This window comes from Manis pentadactyla, chromosome 11 (assembly GCF_030020395.1).
Source record: "Manis pentadactyla isolate mManPen7 chromosome 11, mManPen7.hap1, whole genome shotgun sequence".
Taxonomy (NCBI): Eukaryota; Metazoa; Chordata; class Mammalia; order Pholidota; family Manidae; genus Manis; species Manis pentadactyla.
In genome coordinates, this window is record NC_080029.1 from 27493793 (window position 1) to 27518563 (window position 24771).

The window sequence follows — 24771 nt, forward strand, 5'->3', positions numbered from 1 at the left end:
TCCTAAAAAAATATTTGTGAAAGGTCTAAAATTCAAGGAAGTTCAGTGCTTTTTGAAAAGAAAAATCTCCACTCCTTGCAAAATGAAGATTGTAGATCAAAACCTCTGGAGCTACCACATTTCTGCTTCCAGCCATTTGCCTACACTGCATTTTCCTCTGGGAGCCCCAGCCCCTGACCACTACCTAACATGTCCACCCACGTGTATACACAGTGGAAGATTGGGGCTTGTGTCAGAGGCCTCTCAGGGGAATCTAGTACTGCAAGGGGACCAGAGTATCCTCTTCAGATCCCAGACAGGCCACACCCTTGAGGAACAAATTGACTCCACATTTCTTTCTCTCTTTGAAGTTCTTGGGTCAATGTCAAGCCCCTACAGCAAGCAGTAGAGTGTGAGGTAGGAATTGTGAAATCATTCGTGTCTTAGGTAAGTCTGGGTTTGAGTCTCAGCTCTACCACTTAATGGTTATGTGGCCATAAGCCAGTGATTTAACCTCACAAGCCTCAGTTTTCTCACCTGTAAAATGAGGATACCCATCAGTACCTTACAGAATTGTCAGGCAGATTTACTAATATATGTAAATGCATCTGGCCCCTTTGAGGTATTCTATGATGGCACCTACTCTTATTTGTCTGGGACTCTGGGGTTACCTGAGCCTTTGGTTTATATCAGAAAAGCAGCAGTGGTAACTAGAAATTCTGAGAACTTGTCCAGACCACTTTAAGGCATTTCTGGCCTTAGTGAGGTTTCCTGTTATGGCCAAGGGGCTGCAGCGGAGTGGGGAATGTCATTCACCAAAGACTGACAGAGCAGGTCTTGAGACCGCATCCCAGCTCTTCCCTGCTGGTGGTGAACCCAGGCAGGTAGGAGCCCCTCTGTGCTTCTCAGTTGTCTCGCCTGAGGGGCATTGCCCCACAGCAAGTTTACTCTGGATTCAGTGAGACCCAATAACAACGACGTTAAGGGTGAAAGAGCTTATGCCAAGCTTTATTCTCACGGTGGCAGGTCCAGTGCAGGAATCACGTCTGCCTCTGGGGCAGTCTGCATGCAGCAAGCCCAGCTCTTGCTTCACAGTTTTCTGTAAAATGAGGGGCAATAGTTCTATATCATAGTGTTGCCAAGCTGATCATGTGAGGTAGCAGATGTAAAGAACCTAGCAAAAATTAAAAATTGAAATGCCTGTAGCAGATCTGACACATAATCAGTTGGTGGTTTGGGGCTGCTACGAAGCTAAATAAAGACTTCTCAGGGTGGGGTTCCAGTTCTAGAGATCTCCTTTTGGTTATGGTCCCAGAGTACAGTTTCAGCCTCTGAAAGAGCAGGCTGGCTGCAGGCTGCCGGGACTCCGGCCAGCCCCTGCGGAGCCACAGACCCAGGACCCCAGCTGCCTCTGTGTGCAGTAGGCCTGTCTGGGCATGTGCAGAAGTGGGATGAACGCATCTGAAGGCACAGGCCTGCATTTGCTGTCCAGTAAGGTAGGCTTGCTGAGCTCTGTGTGTACGGCCATGCTATGGGAGGGGAGAGGGGTCCCAGAGGCCGTGAGCTGGGGACTCAGGAGTATAGGAGGTGAGCTCATACTAATTTGGTGGTAGTAAGATGCTCATATGCAAGGTTTTCCATGGCTTTGGGAAATGGTCCTCACTCAATCCCCTCAGCCTAAGGTCTGTCCACTCTGCCTCCACTTCCCCCCCGCAACACCCCCCCACCAATCTCCTGGAGCACTTGCCAGGGACCCATAGTCCCTGACTTGTGTTTCTCTTCCCTTTCAGAGGCTTCCCCTCTCCAACCACTTCCTTTCTTCGTGTGCCTCTTTGTAACTCATATAGCACCACTGTAGCCGCTTGCAGGGGGAGAGTTAGGGCACAGTGCTGGGAGAAGCATAAGGAGCTTTATGCACGAGATCCCTGGGTTAAGGCCCACACTCTTGGTTCTATAGCTCAGTCCTAAAATATAGTTCTCAAACCACCAAATAGTGTAGAGGTTTAGAGTGTAGGCTCCAGAACCAGAGTTAAATGCCAGCTATCTGTGTTTCATTTCCAACTCTGTTAGGCATCAGCTGTGTGACCTTAGGCAAGTTACCTAGCTTATCTGTGCCTCACCAGTAAAATGGGGATAATAAATACCTATTTCTTAATTTTAATGATGATTAGTAGAATAGTGCCTGGCACTAAATAACTACCATGTAGCTGTTTGCTATTATTTATTGTTATCCTTGGCCCTTCCCATTTTCTCTTTAACCAAACAGACATCCTTACTCCTTGAGCACCACCAACAGGACATTCCTGAATTTGTCCCTTTGCACTCAGTTCTCTCTGCCTTGGGTGGACTCTGCCCTCCCCACTGCTTACTGGAGCTCACATCACACAAAGTCTAGAAAGCCTTCCTCCGTGCATCTAGTGGTGAGACTTCTGGAACCTGCTGCTTTTTGCTCTTGGATTGTTATGAAACACACATATGCAGGGTCTTGTTCCCAGGCTGCTGAATATGGGTGTGTGTGTTTCACTCTGCACAAAGCTGCCGTTTGGGGGATGAATGGGGCTAAAATCTAGCCTGGCTCATTCAGCCCTGGCACTGCTACATTATGCCAGCCTGAAGGACATAGGGCAGCTTCTATAGAGTAGCTTCCCAGAGGGGACCCCTTTTCTAATTTATGTGAAGGCACCTGGTATGCTAACCCTCCTCCGCTCCCTGCCTCCCTGCCTGGATTTTAAGCTTTCAGGGGCAAGATGCCTTTACCACAGTGCCCACGTGGGACGGCGCACCTTCGAAGTGTTTGAATAATGAATTCATGACATCCGTGTTCCCCACGAGCTGATAAGTCGTACTGGGGGAACTTGGAGCCAAAGGCTTTAGACTGCTCGCCGGCCCCAGTGGGCCAGGACTGGGGAGATGGCTCCAGTAAGGGGAAGGAGCTGGGCGAGGCCACGGAGAAGTTCAGAGTTCGCTGAATAAATATTTGGGGGGGCAGCTGCTGTGTGATGACTCTATGGAGGATATAAAGAGGGTAAGACCTAATTCTTTCTCTTCCTGGCTGGGGGGTGGCCTGTTCCCACAGCCCTCTGGGGGGTCTTCTGGGCCCAGAGGAGGCAAAGGAGCTTTTGGAGGATCACTTTCTCCGGATGGGAGGGAGAGGGCCGTTGCCCTGGCAATGCGATGCTTGGGCAAACTAGGTAGAAAATGAGAGTCATTTCCTGTGGTCCTGGGCAGCCCCTTAGGGTCTCTTGTCCCCCCAGCTCTGCCCTCTGTGGTGCCCTGGGCTTGCTCCCAGGGCCTGGGCAGTCTGCTCTGGCTCTCCTGCCCTACGTCCTTTGCCCCCTTGCCCAGCCAAGAAACAGTGATGCAGAACCTCGTGCGGGCTTGGCAGCCTGGCAACCTACAAGTGTTCTTAGTTGATGGAGGCCTGAAGGGTCTGGAGAGTGGGGGAGAGTGAGGAGGCTCAGAGGGTCTCTGGACCATCGAGAGACTAAGGTAACACCTACCTGAGGCTGCTCTCGAGGCGGGATCAGTGCCCCACAGACATACTCCCAACATGCACAGCTCGTGCCAGCATCTACCTCTTATTTACTTGCCAAGAAAGAGGGGGTGTTGTTCCTGTTTCCTCCAAGCTGGCCTGGAGGGCAGAGCAGGGTGCGGTTTTGGGCAGGAGAAACTCTCCAGGGTCCTGCCCCTTCCCTACCGCAGCCTGATGGGGACATCCCCTGGAATCTCTGTGTCAGAGCTCCAGACCTCTCAGCCCTGGATGTGGCCACAGAAAGAGCTAGAGGCTCAGACCTCAGAGCAGGGGGATATGACTCACAGGCGCCCGGTGGGGCTGGGTGGGGGCTTTGGGCTGACCAGTAAGGCCGAAGAGGCTGGGCCAGTGGGCGCAGTAGGATCAGCAGCAGGAGAGGCCTTGTTTTATTTCCATTATGTCATCTAACCTTCATGACCACCTTAGGGGCTAGGTACTGTGTTTAACCCTGTCTTTTCAGAAAAGAAAACTGAGTCACAGAGGGGGAAGTTGGCCCTTGGCCCTTTCAGGAGAGCACCAGGGAGTGAGGTGCCAGTGTTGAGGATGCCTGTCACTGTGCCAGGCAGCAGGCAGGGCTGTGTCCCCACTGGGCATGCCACCCCACATGTCTCTTGGAAGCCACGGGCCTGGAGCCCCACTCTGAGCAGGAATGCCTGTGGCTTCCTTGCTGGCTCCACCATTTCAGGGGCAGGGAGGTCCTGCCCCTCCAGGGGCCAACATGTCACTGGTCAACTCTCGCTCTTTAGAAGTCCTTCCTCACATTGTGCAGAAACTGCCCCCTGGGGATATGGTCCTGGGTCTGCCTCTGGAAATCCAGTCTCTTTGCTGCCACTGACCCTCCTTACCTCTGATGACAGATAATGCAGTTTGGGGGCAGGAAGCAAGTCTTAGGAGGGGCTGATTCCCCAGGTGAGGACAGTGAAGGAACCTAAGTGTCTGGAGTATGAGCAAAGCCTTCAAAGGACAAAGAATTCAGTGAGTGTAGCCAGGGGAAACTTCCAGCCACACAGTTCCAGGCCAGGATAGACTTTCAAGGTTCAAATCCTACTCCTCCATTTTCTATACTGCACTATCCTGCCACATGGAGCTATTTAAATTTAATTTAATATAAAACTCCAGTGCTCAGTCACACCAGACCCATTTCCAAATGCTAGTAGTCATTGTACTAGACAGCACAGACTAGAGAGCATTTCCATCATCACCGAAAGTTCTATTGGACTGTGCAGGTCTAGATGAATGACCTTGGACAAGCTCCTTAACCTCTCTGACTCAGTTTCCTTTTCTGAAAAGATGGGGTTAAACACAGTGCTTAGCCCCTAACGTGGTCGTGAAGATTAGATAACATAGTGTAAATAAAACAACCCACAGCACAGAACTAGTGCTCAATAAATGTTCATTGTTATTGTCTAGGACTGGTGGGTCTGGGTTCAAGCCCTCCCCTCCTCACAGTGTCACCAGGGAATGCAATGACCAGGCACCTCGCACACTCCAAAGCTAGAGAGTGATGGCTGCTAAGTCTTAGTCCAGCCTGAGTCTCACCCACTCAGCCACTAAGCTGGGCACCACCCAGAACCAGCAGGTTCCTGGCTCCTGGGCCAAGGCCAGAGTGTTCCCTCCTCTGTACCCACCTGGGCTGGGTGCCCCCTTGTCCCGTGCTGAGGCAGAGCAGGTTTGTGCAGGGGCTGAACAAGGATGTCTGGCAATACTATCTTAGGTCCATGGCGGTTTGACATCAGAACCATCTGACTCTGGTCTGGGTGTGAGGCCTGCCTGGGCTAAGGAGAGAAGGAACAGAGATCTGCGAGGGCTCCTCCCACCCCAGCATGCAGATCTTCAGGCGACTGAGACTGAGGGGCCTGGGAGGTGCCGAACCATGCTTGACTGCAATTCGCAAGGCCTGTAGTCATGGGAGGGAGCAGCCTCTGAAGCAGAAGCAGAGATGTTCTGGGAATGCCCTCCTGGCTGGGTGCTCTGTCCCTGGTCCCCTCCCGTTGTCTGGCTACTCCTTCTCTGACACCCTCACAGCCTCTTTCTCTGTCTGCCCCTCAAGCATTGCTGTTCCCCAGATTCCCTCTTCCGCCCTTATTTATCTTCTCCTTACTCCTTTATTTATAAAGTGTTTAGGTGTCAGAGCACCTGGAAGTCATAAGGAATACCATGAACCATCAGTGTAATTAATTCTGTGATTGGAGCTGGGAACAGTTTTATTAGCAGAAACTATGACGATCATCTGTGTGTGCAAAATAAAAGCTCAGCTATAGGCGCACACACGTGAAAAGAACAAGCTGTCAAGAGAAGTGTGATGGGCTGTTGCCACGTTTTTCCATTAATATTCACTTACTGCTTGTTCATTTGTTTTATCATGTGCTAGCAGACAGTGATAGCAGGTGCCAAAGGTTGGAGACGAGTTTATGGGAATAAAACTTCAAACTGAGACTAGTCTGTTCATTAACACATTTTCCCTCTTGAAACTGGGAAGTGTTAGCAGAGTTAACACCTCAGTCCAGCAGTAGAACTCTGAAGCATGGTTTGTTCTGCATACTCTCCCTGAGTGGTATCATCCCTCCCCCTTAACTCTGTAGCCATCACCTCTACACATATGCCTCCCCCGACCATTCCTGCAGCCCCTGTGTCTCTCCTCTGTGCTGCCTCCTGGGTGTTTCTGTCTGGAGGCACCCAGCACTCACCATGTCCAAGACAGAACCACTTCTTGGATCTCTCAGTTGAGATCTTGGCTCCTTGACCTCCCTGCACCCATTTTTCTGAGCCACAGCTGGGAATTCTGTCTTTAATATCCCTTGAATCTGTGCCTTCTTCTTGGTCCCATCCTTGGTCCCTGCTCACCTGGACCACAGCCAAAGCCTTACAGCTGGCCTCCAGCCCTCCCCAATCTGGTCCATCTACCACCAGAGTAATAATCATTTCTAAAAGCCCCTCCCGTCATATCCTAGACCTGCTCAAAGAATCAGGAGCATTTAAAAATTAGTATGTGGCTCTCTCTGTGCCCCACACCTTTGCTGGGGTGCCTCCACTGGCTCACAGAGGGTAAGAGGCTCTTCATCATTTTTGGACTGCAGTGCCTGGCATGTGGCAGGCACCTAGGAAGTGCTTCCTGAATGAATGAAAGAGGGTGGGCTGCTCCAAAATCTCCAGGTACTCTCCCTCACCCATGTAGTACATAGAGCCCAGACACTTCTCCAATATTTCAGGCTTTCCACCACATGGACCCAAACCTATTCTTCTTTAATTCCTCAAAGCCTCAGTGCCCTCATCTGTAAAATGGAGATAAAGAAATAACAAATGATGGGGTGGTTTTCTGGATGAAATTTTACCTGATTTGGTAACCTGGCTTCTGCACTTAGGAGTTCTGCAACCTTCAGCAAGGCATAGACCCTCCCTACTCTCTGCTTTCTTGACTAGAAAATGGGGATAATGAGTAACTCTTAGGGTTATGGAGAGGCCCACAGGAGATAATGCATGTGACATGCGTGATTGGTACAGAGCCTGGTGCAGAGCATTCGTTAAATCGTAGCCCTAGTTAATTCCCCATCCACCTACCTCCTACTCCCTCCCCCCACATACGCATAGGTAACCACTATTATTAATTTCCAGGGTTTCCTTCCAAGGTTGCTTTATGAATATGCAAGTAAATGCACCATGGATCCTGATTTTCTCTATTTTTAGACAATAGTTTACATGCCCCACATCAGGAGCCCACATACTTTTTCCACAAAAAGCCAGATAGTAAATATTTTAGGCTTTGTATGACATATGGTTTCCGCAGCTGCTCAGCTCTGCCATTGTAGAGCAAAAGCAGTCACAGACCGTGAATGTGGCTGGGTGCCAATTAAACCTTCATTATGGAAACTTAAATTTGAATTTCATATCACTTTCTCATGTCATGAAAGATTCTTTTTTTTTTTTTCAACCCTTAGAAAATATAAAAAGCCATTGTTAGGTCACAGTCCATACAAAAATAGTCAGTGGGCCAGAGCTGGGCTGTTTTTTCACTTCTCAGTATACCGTGGAAAGTCTTCCCTATGGATATAAAGGAGCTGCTCCTTTCTGTTTTGAGGGCATATGACGCCATCATGCGGATGTATCCTAGTTTGTTTAACCAATCCCTTACTGCAGGGCACTTAAGTTGTTCCTATTTACAAAATATTTTTCTACTACAAAATGGTATTGCTATGAATAATCTTGTTCATCCATCATTTTGGGTATTTATAAGTTTCTTAGGTCAGATTCCCCTAGAGACTGGAGCTAGGACATGGATTGGGGGTGTGATTTATTGAGGGAGTGCAAGGAGAGGGAGGGAAGCAGAATGGAAAGGTGGAAAGAGCCCAGCAAGGACTGGTCCAGGGAAATCAAGCCAAGGCCCGACTGGAGGTGGAGCTTGCAGAGTTATCCCACCTTGAAGCTAGGGGGTGGGGCTTTTGAGCTTGTGGTTCAGGCAGTCATTGGCTTCTTGGTCATGGTGGTGGGAGGAGCTAGTCAGGTGGTTACCATCAGCCAAGAGCAGGACTCAGAAGTCAGTCCCGGGTGCACCAACTACAAAGGGGACCTGGGCAGGGTAGCAATGCGTGTACCACAGCAAGTTTATCTGCAGCATAATCTCAGAGGTGGAACTGCAGGTGCAAAGTGTAGATGCATAGATGTGGTGTGGATAGGCAATTGCCAAATTGCTCTCCATAAGGCCTGTATCTATTTACATTCCTACACACAACATCTAAGAATGCCATTTCATAACAATCTTGCCAAATCCGTTGTGGAATAAATAAAGGTTCCTATGGCCATGATTATCACCTGGCCCTGATTGGCTTGCTCACTACACATGTATGAACAATATATTGTTATTGATGCCATATAAAGAGCTCTGCCCACTGCTCCGGGGTGTTGAACAGCTGCAGGGCAAGCAGAGAATTGGAGTGGTGGCAGCGCTGAGGACAGAGACTGAGACAGCTGCAAGTGGGGGGGACAGAGAGGCCCAGAGGTAGAGACTGGCTTGCTGCATGTAGACTCTGAGTGGACAGGATTCTAGTGATTGACCTGCCACTGTGGAGATAAAGTTGGGTATAAACTCTTTTACCCCCAGGAATGTTCCATTGTTATTTTTTTGGTCTCATTGAATCCATAGTGAACTTGTTCAGGGCAGAAACCCATTGGCAAGATGTTAGTTTATTTTAAACTTTTGAATTTTTGCTAATATGATTTTTTAAAAGTGATGTCAGAGTAGTTTTCATTTTCTCATATCTTAGAATGAGAAAGGTTGAACATATTTTCATGTGTTTAAGAAACATTTGTTATTTTCTGTGAACTGTTTGTATTCCTTTGATGAGTTTTCTTTTAGGGCTATTGGTCTGTGTCTTGTCTGAGGGGAATTGCCCCCAGGCTAGTTCACTCTGGATTCGATGAGACAAAATAACAATAATGGAACGTTAGGGGTAAAAGGGTTTATACCAATACCAAGCTTTAGTCTCACAGTAGCGGGCAAGTGCTGGAATCATGTCTACCTTTGGCAAGTTAGCAACCTGTCTGTGTCTCTGCCTCCACTCCAGGCTTTGCCACCACCTCCAGCCTCTGCTCTGCCCCAAGTACTGGGCAGAGCTCTTTATAAAGCAACAGGCAATACTGGCTTATTGCTGATGGGTGTGTAAGCATCAGCCTACACAGAGGATGATTATATTATCAAGTAGATTAGGGTCAGGTGAGGATCCTGGCCATAGGAACTTCAACTTTCCCTACAGTCTGTCTTTTCTATTTCTAGGACCTCTTTATATATTATGGAGATTGGTCTTTGCCATGACAGGAGTTGCACATATTTTCTCCATTTGGTCACTTGTCTTTTTACCTTGTTTCAGCTGGTTTTGGCCAAGTAGAGGTTTTTGATCATAGGGTTGTTTGGACAGATTTATACTATCATATAAAACACATACTGTGATGCCTGCTACCTGGAAGGCACTGAATGGCTGTTATTTCCCTCCCTCCCCACATTTGACTGAGAGGCATCACTGTGGGTATGCATTGTCCAGGCAGTTTGCACCTGGGGCTGAGGATCCCAGCCAGCTGGGGTGGGAAGCTTTCCTTCCCAAATTGGTTGAAAAAGCCTGAGAGTCCTCAGGCTAGAGCAGAGAAAGCTGGATCGTGTGTCCTGGTGGCTCTCCCTTGGCTTGGTGTTGGCCTGTCATGGAGTTTTCATTGATCCATGAAGAAAATAAAATCAATGTGGTGATATTTCCATAAAGCTAAGCCTATTCAGATGTTTCTTTTTGGCATTGAAATGTATTTTCTTTCATGAAATTATGGTGGCAATAATTGATAGTTATTTGTGTTTGTGTTTTAATGTGTCACCTAAATAAAAAGTTGACAACTTTATGTTCTCCTAAATTTGTTCAAAATTATACTGATCCACAAGATCCTGAAATTTAGAGACAGCTGTTCTGGTCCATCATGGCAGCTTTGCCAATACTTCCCTGGAACAATCCCAGAGAGATAGCAAGTTCTGTTCTTGTACCATTGAGTTGGAGAACCATTATCCTTTGATGAAATCACAGTAGAACAAGGTTTTGGGGGGAGTCTTTCATTCTCCTTAGATGAAGAATTTTTAGTGACTTGAGGAGAGGTATCTTGTCTGAATATATCTAGCACTTTCTTTTCCTTCGGTATGTGATTTTAAAATTCTGACATATTTTTCAACTTGTGACCATTTACTTATATTTGCAAAATAATCACATGGTCTCACTGTTTCTCTTATTCTTCACAATAGCCCAATGAGGTGGACGTCATTATTCCTGTTTACAGATGAGGAATATGAGGCTCAGAGGAGCTAAGAGGCCTATCCAAGACCATTCTGCTAGTAAGAGGCAGAACTGGCATCCCTTGGCCTGAAACCTGTCCTCTCTTCTCTGTACAGCCAGGTCCTGTCTACCATTAGGGAATGCATGGTTTTATTTTGTTTTCTTCTCTGTGCCTAAGGGATTTGAACTCAGGAATCATGGGGTCATTAGCATTGAGTTCCAATTAGAGAAACAAGTGACAGCAACAATAATAATGACAACAAACCACCAAGAAAGAATGCTTTGAGTTTCCATCTTGATCAGATTGGACAGCTTTTGGTCAGGATCAAGTTCAAAAGAGTGCTAGGTGGTCTGGGCAGAACATGAGCTACTCCCTTCACTTCTCTAGGGTGCTTTGTGGTGCTGGCCCTAAGCTGAGCCCGGCACCAGGAGGAGACCCCACTGACCTGCCAGCTGGCCCACCTCTCTCGGGCACACCCTTGGGAGCTGTTGAAATTATTGTGTTTGCTGCTACAGCTGGTCGTGCTCACCTTCTCCCGGGAATGAGGAGCAGATGCCTGAGGTTCGGGCTCCTAATTCTGGCTCATTACAGCTCCCAGAGCTTCTGGAGGTGGCTAACAGGACCTCTCTCCCACTCCAGCCCCCAAACTCAGGAAGCAGGATGAGGTACAGTTGGAGCCTGTCAGGATAAGGATTTGCTGCTGGTGGCCCTGGAAGGAAGAGCACCATTGAAGTGCCAGGCCAAGGATTGGGGGAGGGCTGGAGGTTGCCAGGGGAGGCCTGGGGTGCCCAGCTCTGACACCTCTCCTGGTTTGGCTTCTGCCAGGAAAGGATAAGAGGGAATTTGCTCATGGCCTGGACACCTAGGGCCAACAGAACTGGCATAGGGATGGTGGAGGGAGAAGGTCCCAGAATCTTATCCCACTTGGGTAAGGAATCCAAGGAGAGGAGGCTAGGGGTGGGACCTACTATGGGAAGAAGCACCCTCCTGAGCTGAAGGTGCTGACCTGAGCATAGGCCTCTAGGCTGAGCTTCATCATGGTCTGGGCTGGTTTGTTGGGTGGCACAGGAGTCAGGCTGCTCTGGATTGGAATTTGGGGGCCCTAACTTACCTGTTGTGAAGCCTTGGGCAAGTAATTCCTCTCCCAATTTCCATGTCCACAGTGTGCTCTCCTCCACTACGGTCCAGATACCTCATGAATACAGTAGTTCATATACATTGTGACAGTGGCAGATTTACAATGGAGGCTGCCTGGTAGAATGGCCTGGCCTATAATAAACACATAAAGAATATGTTTAGATTTATGTGGCAAACAACTTAAATAGTAAAGATATCAAAGGACGTGAACAGAGTTTTCACAATTTGAAATGTATGTCTATGAAATGAAAAACATTTCAACCTTGGAACCAATAAAGAAAGGAAATAAAAGCAATAGGGAAGTACCATTTTATGCTTATTCAATTAGCAAAGTATACAAAATTAACAATATGCTATGCTGGCTAGGTTGCACTTTGAGCGGCACATTGATACATTTTGATGCTGATGCAACCCTTTCAGAAAGGGTACTGCAGTGGGTACCTAGAGCCATAAATGTTTGTAGCTTTTGATATGGTCATTCTAGTCCATAGAATTAATAGTAAAATAATTCTTCTCAAAATCTTTATTCAAACATAGACTAGCATAATGACTCCCCTATATAAAAGGAATTTTTTAACAGAAGGGAAAAGGCCATAATGACTAAGGATTTCTGCAATTAAAAATTTCAAACAATCTAAATATGTAACAGGAGAATGTCCAAATAAATTGTGATTCATCCTCAGATAGACTAGCCTGTAGCGATTATGGTAAATAAGAAAACTATAGAATTGTGTAAAGTGTGAAGTAATGTTAATTAAAAACAGAATTTAAATTGTATCGCAGGTGATGACAATAGCATAAGAAACATATACTTGAGCAAAGGCTAAAAGGAAATGCACAAAAAGTATTAGTGCTGTGTTGGGGTGGAGGGTGATGAAGTCGTTTTTTGTTTGTTTGTTTTCCACCCCTTGAGTATTGTTATTTTTACAATAAAAATAAGTGAGAGGGATATTCGAGGCTCTGTCCCAGAATCAAGCTGTAAACATGTATTTATTGAGCACCTATTCCACAGGTAATTTGTGTTAAGGGTTGTATTAAGAAGCAGCAGGGAGCAGTCAAAGGACTCAGTTAGGGGGCAGAGGCTGGTCCATAAGAGTCAAGAAGATTCTCAGAATGTCAGAGCTATATGGGACCAGTCTAATGCCCTCCTTTTGCAGTCGAGGGCCCTGAGGCCCAGAGAGGTTAAGTGACTTGCCCAGAATAACCCACCAAAAGCCTGGCTATTCCATACAGGGGCAAGCACTCCCACTGAACTAGTCAGCAGGCCTTAGCTCAGTGCCCCTGCCTCAGGGCACCCCCAGGTCCCTGAGCCAGCTGCCTGTGGGTGGCGAGAAGGCAGCCAAACAGAGGCATGCTTCTAGGGCCAAAGCAGTGGGGCAGGCAGCCAGCGCCAGAGGGCACAGAGACTCTGCTGCCAGTGTGCAAACCCCCGTGCCACCATTGTTTCCATAGGACCTTGAGTGGGCTCAGCCAGGCCAACCCCTCCCCGCAGCACGTGGGGCTGTCCCGCACAGTCCGCCTTTATCCGACCGCCGCTGCCCGTGGCCAGCTGACTTCCAATGCACTGCCTGCAGGGCCAGGCCTTGAGAGGAGGGATGGCGCCCAGCCAGTGGCATATCCGGACCACCTGTCATCCCCCTGGGGTAAGAACACTCTGTCTTGGGGTCCTAGGAGAGCAAGGCATCTCCATTTCTGACCTTCTCCCCACCTTTGCATCCCCTCCACTCTCACAGAGAGGCAGAGTTGTCACCTTGTTTCATCATTTCAGCCAATCAACAAACAATTGTCAAGTGCCTGCTTTGGGCCAGGCCCCAGGAGTCCCAAGACAGCGATCAGACTTTGCCCCTTTGAGACCCTTAGGCCTTGACTGCTCCGTGCCTTCGCTTTCATCACATCCAGCTGTGAACCTCACCTCCCTGGCCCCAATCCTTCCACCTTATCTTTCCTGCAAACCCCAACTCTCCCAGACCCACCCGACCAGTTGCTTCCTTAACACCTACAGCTGGGATTCTGCTTCCTGGAGGAGACAGCTGAGCTGCCCTGTGGATCCATTTTCTGGCCATTGCCTGACAGTCCTTCCCCGTGTGCCTGGGTGCTTTCTCTCATTCCTCAGAGCAGCGACTCCCAGCTGCCCCGATGTTCCCAAGTCCCATCCCTGCAGCACGTACACATGCCTGCTGCCTCCCAGAGCGCCCCACACCTTCCGGCCATCTGCCCCACCATGAACACCACTCCCTTAACTAAACCCATACCTGAGCTGACCTCCTTTTTTTTCCATTTTGAAAATCAAGGTGAAATTCACATAATATAAAATTAACCATTTAAAAATGTACACATCATTAGTTTTTAATATATTCACAATTTGTGCAGCTACCATCACTATCTAATTCCAGAACATGCACATCACTTCAAAAAGAAGCCCCACGCCCCTGAAGCCTATTCCTCCCTCCCCCAAGCCCCTGGCCCCACTATTCTACTTTCTGTCTCTATAGATTTGCATATCCTGGACATGTCACAAAAACAGAATCATACAATATGTGGCTTTTTGTGTCTGGTATAACTTAGTATAATGTTTTCAAGGTTTATCCATGTGTCAGTACTTCTTCATTCCTTTTTATAGTTGATGACCTCCTTTCATGCCATCTTGAAAAGGTGCCCCTCTTCCTGTCTAAGGCACACCCCGCCCTTTCTTGAGTCCCCTGGAATGCTAGGCTATATCACTGGTCATCCTCCTGTCCCCCTCTCATGCCCCTTCCACCAGTGCCCCTCTCTCAGCCCCTCCCATTAGCATACACACTTGCTTACAGCTCTCTATTCATGCGTGCACACAGTTATTTCATGACTTCTCTCTGGCTTCTCTCTCTCCCTCCCATCTTCACAGGCTAGCTCCTTGAATTCTCAGTCTACATAGATCTTTTATATTTACTTCCTCTGGGCTCTCAACCTGGGATCCCCATACTGAATGAATATTCCCCCTTTGTATTTCCACTGCTACTACTCACGTTATATGAAGTGACTTCAGCTCACCTGATGCCCTCCCAGCTGGTCACCCTGGCTCCCCTTCCACCTGCACACCGCAGCTGGGAGGGCATTAGTCCCTGAAACTTCCTCCTTGATTCCTGCTGAAAATTTTTGATGCTTCCCACTGCCAAGCAAATAAAGTGGCTAATCTTTGTTCTGGCAATCAGGGCCCCTGAAAATCTGACTCCAGTAATTCATCCAGGCTCTGTCTTCTTCCACTTCTCTTAGAAAACTCCACTCTGGCAAATCTGAGCTGCATTCAGTTCTCTGCTCTTTGGTTCAAAGCCCAACTCCAGCACCTGCTGGCTGTGTGACTTGGGGCAACCCAACCTTCCTGGGCCTCTGTTTTCTTAACTGTAAAATGGAAATATCAGGTTGGATATAGGAAATTGTCAACATTCAACCATTTTTTATCCTATAAAAATGGCAATTTCTAATAGTTTAACCTAAAATAATACTCAAGAGGGTTGAGATTAATATGCATAAAGCACAAGATTAGTGATTGGCACATTGCTTCCCTTAATAAATTTTAGACTATGAGCTTCCTACAGATATTATCCTGCCCCACTCTAGGCCCTTGTATTTAGCAGGTACTTAGCAAATGCCCCTGGGATGGATTCCCCCCTGTTCCCATGGGCCTTTCTAACCAGCTTTTGGAGGTCACAGCTATGCCTCTCAGCCCTGCCCCCTGGACCCAAGCCCTCTCTCTGCAGGGCTGAACCTCACTGAGAAAATCAAGAAGATCAAGATTGTCTTCACACCCACCATCTGCAAGCAGACCTGTGCCCATGGGCACTGTTCCAACAGCTGTGAGCGCGGTGACACCACCACCCTGTACAGCCAGGGCGGCCACGGGCATGACCCCAAGTCTGGCTTCCGCATCTGTGAGTCACTTCCCCCCTCAGTGGGTTCCTGGCCGGCCCTGGGTGGATGGTGGGCAGAGGGAGAGGCCTGCTCTTCTGCAGGAAGAAAGCTGACTGCTTTCATACTGTGACTTCCATAAGCTGTCCTCAATCACATGGAATGCTGAGTCCTCACCCAGCTTTGTCACAACCTAGCTGTGTGACTCTGAGCCAGTCACATAACCTGAGTCCAAGTTTCCTCCACAGAGAAGTGAGGGAATTAATGATCCCACTGCCCTCTTGTCCCCCAGGTTATTGTGGGTTTGAGGAAAGGCATAAAGGGGCCTTTTTGTAAGGCTGGGGCTGGGGATTACCCATCTTCACTTCCCAGCTTCCTGGAAAGTCCCTGCACTTCAGGAACTGCTGGCCTCCCTAAGCCTCCCAGATTTGGGGTACTGCTCCCCCTGTTTCTCCATTGTCACCCACTGGCCACCCGGTGGGTGCTGCTATGTTCTTCCACCTCCGGTCACCTTGAGGTCAATGTCGTAGACTTCTGCCAGATCCCCTGCCTGAACGGAGGCCGCTGCATTGGTCGGGATGAGTGCTGGTGCCCGGCCAACTCCACCGGGAAGTTCTGCCACCTGCCCGCCCCGAAGCTCAACAGGGAGTCTCCAGAGAGGGGCTCCCGTCACAGGGACCTGCTGGAAGTCCCCTTGAGGCAGTCCACCTTCACACTGCCTCTCTCCAACCAGCTGGGTGAGCACGGGGCTGGGAGAGTGCTGGGCTGGGAGGGGCACTGGGGAACGGGCAGGGGCTGCTGGCATTGTGGCGGCGGCAGGGAGGCTGTCGGCAGTCTGTTCTTCAATCAAACCCTCCTCCTTCTTCTCTGCTCCTTGGGCTCAGTTTCATTCCCTAAACTTCTCTTTGCCCTTCCTCAGCATTCCTCAGTTTTTTGGTCCTTTCCCCCGACTGGGTGGTATGGGTGAGACAAAAGAGCGAGTGTAAGAGGATCCTGCCTTCAAGAACCCACAGGCCTGGACAATAGAGGAAGGATAGATGGGAAAGAGAACGTCATCTTAAAACATTTCCTGTCCTCTGCCTTCCATTATTAGGTACCAAATCAAGGGTACAAAAAAATACTGACTTGTTTAAGAGGTCAGAGGATGGAAGCCCCCAAGCCTGGGCTGCATGGAGGAGATGGACTTCCTTTTAGCCTGAAAGATGGGTAGCCTTTGGTGAAGCAGCAGGGAGCAGGAAGGGGGCCCCCCGCAGAGGGACTGGCATGAGCAAAGGCATGGAGGCGGGCCCTGCAGACCCGGCTGGAGCGCTGGTTGTGCAGATCCTTGTGGGAGGCAGAATCAGGAAGAGGTTCGGAAGGTGATAATGAAGGTCCTTCATTAAAAGTGGGAAAGGAAGGAATTTGCAGTTCACCCTGTCCTCACTGGGGAATTTTTCTGGCCTTTGAGTAGAGAATGAAGAAATGGAAGGAGAATTTGGGGGAGACCCACAGCTAGCCACCTGCCCAGCCCAGGGCTGGTGGGTACACTGCAGAGGGTGGGCTATTTCCCTGGCTCTGACCCCAGCCCCTGTGCCCAGCCTCCGTGAACCCCTCTTTGGTGAAGGTGCACATCCACCACCCACCGGAGGCCTCTGTGCAGGTCCACCAGGTGGCACGGGTACGGGGTGAGGCTCCGGAGGAGAACAGCGTGGAGACCAGACCTTCACCCCGGCTCCCTGCCAGCCCCGGCCAGGGCCACTGGGGCAGTAACATCATCCCCACTCGGACCAGAGAGGCCCCTCGGCCCCCGGTGGCGCCCAGGCCTCAGGGACTGCTGGGCCGCTGCTACCTGAGCACTATAAATGGACAGGTGAGAACACAGCCCCTGCCTCAGTCCTGGAGGCTTCCAGAATAGTGATTTCCCCCCTCCGTGCCCCTTCTCTCTCTCTCTCATCCTCTATCTTACAGAATATATTTGCAGGGTCTCCTACTTACTCCCCACATAGGAAAACTCAGGGCATAAAATTACCTGGGTGAGGAGAGGGCTTCTCCTACCTAGGGTCCACTGATCACCTGTCAGTGCCAGGCATGCAGAAGATGACCCACAAGATTCCCCCTCTGGCGGGGCACCAGCATTCTCAGGTCCCAGTAAATCATGGACTCTCCTGGAGCTGAGCCCAAGATCCCTCCGGTGCATGGACAGTGGGGCTGTTAGATCTGGTGAGGAGTTTGGTATTCAGTTGAGAATGGGGCCACAGAGATGTGGAATTAGCAAATGCAGGTTAAGCCTCAAAGCCTCCGGGGTGAAAGATGAGAGACATTCTGTCATCCCCTTAGGCATCCACAGTCAGTGGTGGGAAATCAGGTAAGCTTTTCTGAGTCTAGGCACCTAAGAGTAAGGGCTAAGCCAGACCCTGGGGTTGTAGTTTGGTATTTCCAGAAACTTCTCCTGAGGTTAGGGAATTGGAGGAGGTGGGGAGTACCAAGGGCTAGGGCCTCTGAGTCCCCAGATCCTCCCTGGCCTCTCAGCTTGTGGTGTTCTGAGCCTGGACCCTGCTTCCTGGGAAGGCTCACATTGTGGGTGACCCTGGAGTTCCATGGAGTTTGATGGAGGAGAGCCCATCCTTTGGGACCCTCTGTCTGTGGACTGGGAACACAAAGGGGCAGTTTGCAGACCTGCAGAGGCATATTTTGTCTTGTCTGGGGTGTACCTGCCTCACTAAGTTTAGAGTTTGGAGGAGCAGACCACAGGTCGCTCTGCTGCCTTCCAGGACAGGCTGACTCTTCTCCCCTCCCTTGGGTAGGAGCATCCTCTGGTAGATGTGGGAGGTGAGCTCTTGTCTCAGGTTTTCCTGGGACATCTCTGTGCACATCAGGTGAGGGAAGAAGGGGTGACAGGTGTCCATGGCCTCTTTTCCAGTGTGCCAACCCCCTGCTGGAGCTGACTACCCAAGAGGACTGCTGTGGCAGTGTGGGAGCCTTCTGGGGGGTGACCTCATGTGCCCCGTGCCCACCCAGACCAGGTGAGTGCTGGCACCAGAATCCAGGGTGGTGGGCAAAGCTCCCAGGACCTGGCCTCTGCTGTGGGGTGCCCTTTCCATCTCCCACCAAGTCCTCAGAGGCCAGGCAGGTAGAGTAGCTTGGTAAGCTGGGCAGGCTTTCCAGATCTGCTTTGTAGGTGCTTCTGGCTGGTGGCCAAGGCTCCTCAGCACTCAGATAGCCCAGCCTCCCTGCCAGGTGCAGCCTGGCCCACCGGCTCTAACTGACTGCCTGGGAACGATTCCTCCCTCCTGCCTGTGGTTCCTGCTAAGATTTTAGGGATCCCTGGACCCTCTTCTTCCCCTCAGCCTCCTTCTGCATACCCCCCTGCCCAGGTCCCAGGACCCAGAGGTCTTCATCTAGTGACTGGGTGTCCTTGTTCTCTCCCTGGAGGGGCCCTCAGGCCGCCTCCTCACTCCCTGTTTCTTGCCTCCCAGTCTTTGAATCAGGGTTGTGTGTCTGTGCCAGAATGTTCTCAGCCTTGGGTTATGGGAAACCCAGTTCCCTGTCCTCTTTCAGATGGTAGGAAAAACCTAAACCTCATTCATTCATTTAGCAAATATTCACCAGGTGCCTCATGAATGACAAGCACTGAGGATTTAGGGGTGAGCACAATGTGCATTCATGCTGCTCTTGCAGGTGTTGATCTTACAGTGGGGAGGCGGCTGATGAGGTTCCCTTGCCTGAGTCTGGCGTCTGCCTGCTCGCCTGTGTCCCCTCTCCAGGCCTCACTTCTGGGCCTGGGCCTGACATGCATTTCTTTTGCCTGTCAGCAGCTGAACTTGGTGAGTTGGCTTTGTGGGGGGCCTGGCCCGGAGCCCAAAGGTGGGAGGGGCAGGACTGTTCCTAACTTAAGAGTCAGCTGTGGAGCAGTGACCATATTTTCCAAACTAAAAATAAGTCAGAGCCAATTCACCATGTGATAGGATTTTTGGTGAAGCAGCAAAGGGTAGTACTAGACTTTAGCTTGAGCATCCGTCACTGAGCAGCTCCCAGTCCCAGCTCTGCCTGCTGACTTCTCTCTGCCCTGTACCTGAACTGCATCTCGTAGGGCTGCTGTGGAGAGTAAATTAGATCGATGCATGTGCATAGCATTAGGTAGATAAACAGCAACTGTTCTAATTATTATTAGAAAGTATCCCTCCAGAAAGGGAAAAGGGAATGGACCCGTGCCCCTGCTCAGCACCTCCCCCTGCAGGACAGAGATGTTTTCACCACTTTTCTGTGTTTTTCTTCCTCCTCCTGGGCAGGCCCTCCTTGAGACTTCTATATCCCACATTGCATTCAGTCAACAACTATATAGGCCCTGATGAAGCACTCGTTTGAAGTGCCCCTCGTGTTCAGGCCCTCCCCTCTCCAAACTTAGTCATAGGGTGTGGGGGGAATATACAGGTAGCACTGACTGGACAAGTGCCAAATGCTATGCGAACACAGACAGCAGAACTGGGGGCCCCTCATGGGTCCTGTAGCACCTTTGTGCAAATTAGAGAAAGGTGTCCTTTCCATTTGTTCAAAACAGTCTTTATAAATATGCAAATCTAGGGTGCCAATGATTCTCTTAGATGTGGTGCTTCTGTGCAATGCATAACCTACACGTCTGTACACTGTGGGGTAGGGGGGTCCCAGCTCAAACTGATGAGTCAGGGAGCGCATCTTAGAGGGGGTGACATCCAGGAGGAGACTGAAGAATTATTAGAGTAGGCCAAAGAGATGGCGAAAAGCTTAACACCCCAAGGAAACTGCATATGCAGGTGATACCAAGAGAGTGAGCAAGACTTCCAGGAGCACAGCACACCCAAGGGTGAGCCCTCACCCCCTCCCTGTCCCAGGTAGTGCCTCCCAAGCCTCCTCCCCCACTGTGTTCAGCACAGCTCAGCAAGCGGGGCACCAGGGGATGTCAAGCATTCCAGCGCACTGAGCAAGAAATAACAAAGACCAAGCAACGTAAACATTTAAAACACATTAAAGTGCAGCTGGGCATTGTATAGAGAAGCAGCAAGCCTCTGGGGAACATTGTTTGTGTTGACAGGGTGCCAAACACCTAACTCCACGCCTGAGCCTGGGGCTGGGGTGGGGAATGTTTCTTTAAGTAGGCGTGACAAGCAAGCTACTGTGCCAGTGGACGAAAGGTGAGCTGCTGGGGTGGATTTGGAAACAGTTGACAAGACAGGCCACCCTTCTGGGTTCTAGAACATTCTCAGCTGGGTGGCTTTGCCCCTCGGAACCTCTGCTTCTCCTCTGATAATGTATGGCTGTGCCCCTCAGACTTCATGGCTCCCCCTAAATCATCTCTTGGCTTCTGAAGCACCACACTGAACTGTCCAAGAAGGTCCCTACAGAATGCTGCTCTTCCTAACATGGAAAAGAACTCTCTTGAAATGTTTATATAGCACAAGTCGTTTTCTTCCAGAAAAGTTCCCCAGTGCCCTCTTTCCCAGGGAGATGTTTAGGCCAGACTGTGGCCCCCATTCTCTCTTCACTCTGAGTGACAGATGCAGCCCATCTTTCAGGACTTGGCCTTGGGATTTGTCAAAGGTCCCAGCTCAGGGCTTTTGCCACTCCCCTGAAGAGCACACAGTTCTCAAAAGCCACTTTGATTGAGGCTGCATTTAAAAAAATTTTTGCCTTAGAAAGACAGACATCTGGGTTGACTGGAAAGCTGGCTGCTGCCCCATCTGGCTTGGCACTGGCTGTGTCAACCCCAAGGCCCCTTTGCTGGGGCAGGCAGGGCTGGCACACTACTCTCAGCCCTCAGTGGTGGCCTCCAGCTATTTACCAATAGATCATTTATCCGTTTGCTGGGCGTGGGATGAGTTCACCTCAGAACCCAGGCCTTTTCCTGTATCTGCAGGGAGAGCTGATTCTCTTGCTCTGCCCCTTCAAGGAATTCTGCATCCTTCCCTCTTAAAAATAATAGTAACCACCAGTTACTGAACTTTTACACTATGCTGGGCTTTGCACTGGCATTACCTCATTTAATTGCCCCAACCACCTGCAAAGCTAAGGAACTTTATCTGCTTTTTGATGGGAGAGGAAAATGAAGCTCAGAGCAGACAAGGAACTTGCCCAAAGTCACACAGCTAGAACAGAGGAGCTAAGATTCAGACCACAGTGTGTCTGATTCTCAGCTGCCAGTATCTCCCTAGTCATTCTGGGGAGGTTTGGGCCTGCCTGGAGACAGCAAAAATCAGTACACCAGACAAGAATCCCACACCCAGGAGGGTGCAGCCCAGGAATGTATTTCATGAGTTACATGTACATGAAGGACAACATCCCTCAAGAACACTGAGGGCGAAAAGACAGGCAGGGCAGCAACCTGCAGCTCAGGCTTAAGAGTTAACAGATATGCTGAAAGAATTGTCCAGTGAGGGAGCCAGTAGGCTTGTTCCATGTTGTTCTATAAAGCAAAAGCCAATGTGTGCATGTTTCCGGTGAGCAGAGCTCAACTCAAAACTGAGCACAAGGGACAACTTATTAAGAACTGCAGCTGCCCAGCAATATAATGGGGTGTACCCAGAAGTACTGAGCACCCCACCATGAAGAAGGCACCAAGTAAGAACAGGTTTATAGGAACTGGGAAAGGAAATTCATTCATGTGGGAAGGGTGGTTATATGTCTGAAACTCTCAACAGAAAGAAATTTATGTGAAACCCTCAATAGAAAGAAAGCTTTGGTTTGTCTTGGTCTTATCAGGACCTTTGCCCATGAGGATGTCACAGGTGCAGATCTGTGAAACCAGCCCCTGCGGAGAGAGTGAGAGTGATGTGGGCACAAGGTGAGGTCTGGAGCAGGCAGCACCATTACGGGCACCACTGTTGTCAGCAAGTGTTTATTTAGATCGCTTAATAAGCACCAGGCACCACACTAAGCGTTTCCTCATTTCACTGCATCCTGACAACATCTCTGAGGGTTGGGTGTGACTATCTTCATTTTGCAGGTGAGGAAATTGGGCCTAAAGGCCCAGGTGTGTGTCTGACCCCGGGCCTCTGCTTCTAACCACTCTGTAATCTGCCTCCTGTGCTCCTTTCTATGCACTTGGCCTGGGCATTTGCTAAGTAAACTAGAGGACCCAGGCTTGGGGAACAGCTGTGTTGGGGTGGAGCTCCTGTTTCTGGGATTCTGGGTGAGACGCCCAGTCTCCTGCCCTGAAGAAATGGGAGTTTCAGAATTCCAGTTGTGGGGCTGAGAAAAGCAGCATTCAGAGGACATTTGGTTCAAGGATGTTCAGAGAGCTGCTTCCAAGGGACAGGAAGCCTCCTGGGAATTGTGCTGTGGCTCAAGTTAGTGCCCTCCCACCCCCAGTGGGGGTGTCACTGATACGTGGCATCACTGGCCAGGGTGGGGTTGGCTGGAGTGGCGCCTGTCTAAGCCAGGGGTCTGACCAGACCCTTCTCCACATCCCTCTTCATGGTGACCGAGACTCCCACATTGGCCACCCTGAGGAAGCACTCAGAGCCCATCTTTAGGTGGAATTTCCACAGTCATCGGGGGGATCCATTAGGACTGCACCAAAGAAGACAGTCTGAAATAATGGACATTATGATGATCGCCAACATGTGACAAGCATTGCACTTAGAGTCTCGCATGCTTGTTCAGGGTTTATGATGCCCCCAAAACAGGAGCTGTCACTCCCATTTTACTGGTAAGAATATCACGGCTCAGAAAAGTTGAGTAACTTGCCCCAGTCTCTTGAGCCAGTGTGGGGCAGCAGGCCAGCTTGCTGCCTTGGAAACTGTGTTGCTGGAAGGAAGGAAGGAGGAAGGAAGCCTTGGGGAACGTCTATAAGGGACTGTGCCAGCCATTGTGCTAGCTCCACTCTGCCATTGCTTGTTTCTGTAATCCTCTTAACAACCCACAAACTGAGTTTCTCTCCCCACTTCTACAGATGAAAAAATTAAGACCAAAAGAGGTTAAGAAATGTGCCCTAAGTCATTCAGCTAGTCAGAGGGGAGCCAGGATTCACTGAGGGGCTAGCTGCCCCGGTGCCCACACTCTGTCCACTGCTCTGAGAGATGAGTTTCTTTCCCACTTGGCCACCTGAGGTGCGCAAATCAGGGGTTCAATTCCAGCCTGCCCACATGCCCCTGTGCATGGAGCTTAGCCCCATCCAGTGTGCGTGTGTGTTTTCTGGACACAGGGGATATGTTCAGGCACTCTCTGCATCTCCCTGCTACAGCCATCTGTCATCTCAACCTGGGATCAGCATGGCTTGTAAACAGCCCTGTGGCCAGAAATATGTCTCCACCGTCTCCTCCCCAAGCTCTGTAGTAGAGTTTGTGCCAAAACTGTCTCCAGCAATTAGTTGGCCCTTGGGAGTCCCAGCAGCCAAGGAGAAGAATTAGCAGGGCAGGGGCAGGCTGGAGCCAGGGGCCCCTCTGCTTCTGTCCTTGATCTGTGAGCAGGTCAAAGTTCAGCAGTTCAGCTGGGGTCAAGAGCCAGAAGACCTGAGTTCCAGGCCCCCATGGTGCAGGTTTCCTCACCAGGAAAGTCATGCACATCTGCCCTATATGCTTCGTGGCACTTCTGTGACGTTCAGACTCCTTAGAGTGCAGGTTGCTCCCTGCTGACCCCTCAGCAGACGGCTTTCTCAGGTCTGAGGCCCCACTGCAGGGTTGCTAGCAGCTCCCCCAGTGTTTCTTTGAAGCACCCAGGGGGATCACAACTTCACCTCTCCATCTTTCCAGATCTCACAGATCCTCTCCTCTGACACCTTGTTTTATCCTTGATCTGGCTGAGGGGCCATGAGGGATAGCACAGGTTCTTCACCATTTCCTTTATCGGTTCTGCATAGCACTTTGGTTATGGACATTGTGGAGGATTTATCTGGCATCTGATTAGTTCTTCTGACCTCCTTTTTGGTACCCCTGCCTTTCTTCTTCTCTCTCTCTCTTTTTTTTCCATTCAGTCTCCTGGTCCTTTGTAAAAGAAAAAAAAAAAAAGGCGGTTCCTGGGAAGGGTGATACATTTCCTGCTGGGCAGGCATCTCCCTGTGGTCTCCAGATCCCAGGATTCTTAGCATGGACAACTCCTAAGGCTTGTCACAAACTCATTCATTTATTTATCTGGAGGCAATAGGGAGGAATGTATCCTCTGGAGGCAGACTGCTTAGGTTCATAATCCCAGCTCCATCCATCAACTGAGAGATGTTGGGTGTGTTTCCTAACCTCTGTGCCCCAGTTTGCTCATCCATAAAATGGGGATAATATTAGTACCTCCAAGGGCTCAGGGAGGGTTAAATAAGTTAGTACATGGAAAGACTTCATAATAGGGACTGGCCCATACTAAGTGCTATTTTAGTGTTTGCTATTATTATTCATTCCATTTTGGTTTAGTGCCTGTACTGTCCCCTGTGCTGTGCTTGGCTGTAGGGGCACAGCAGTGATGAAGAAGACAAGGTCCCTGTCCTCACAGAGCTTGTTCTCTGT

The 24771-nt window shown here is 49.8% G+C and overlaps 1 protein-coding gene across 5 annotated transcripts in view; it reads left to right on the top strand.

Annotated features, from left to right (window-relative positions):
• Positions 1 to 24771, top strand: part of LTBP2 (latent transforming growth factor beta binding protein 2) — a 92876-nt gene that overhangs the window by 32260 nt on the left and 35845 nt on the right. For all 5 annotated transcript variants that reach the window (XM_057488326.1, XM_036913193.2, XM_036913191.2 and 2 more), the window contains 5 exons: positions 12899 to 13089; positions 15181 to 15351; positions 15859 to 16065; positions 16906 to 17177; positions 18228 to 18330. In XM_057488326.1, coding sequence (XP_057344309.1) covers positions 12899 to 13089; positions 15181 to 15351; positions 15859 to 16065; positions 16906 to 17177; positions 18228 to 18330 — 944 coding nt within the window. The remainder of the gene's footprint in view (positions 1 to 12898; positions 13090 to 15180; positions 15352 to 15858; positions 16066 to 16905; positions 17178 to 18227; positions 18331 to 24771) is intronic.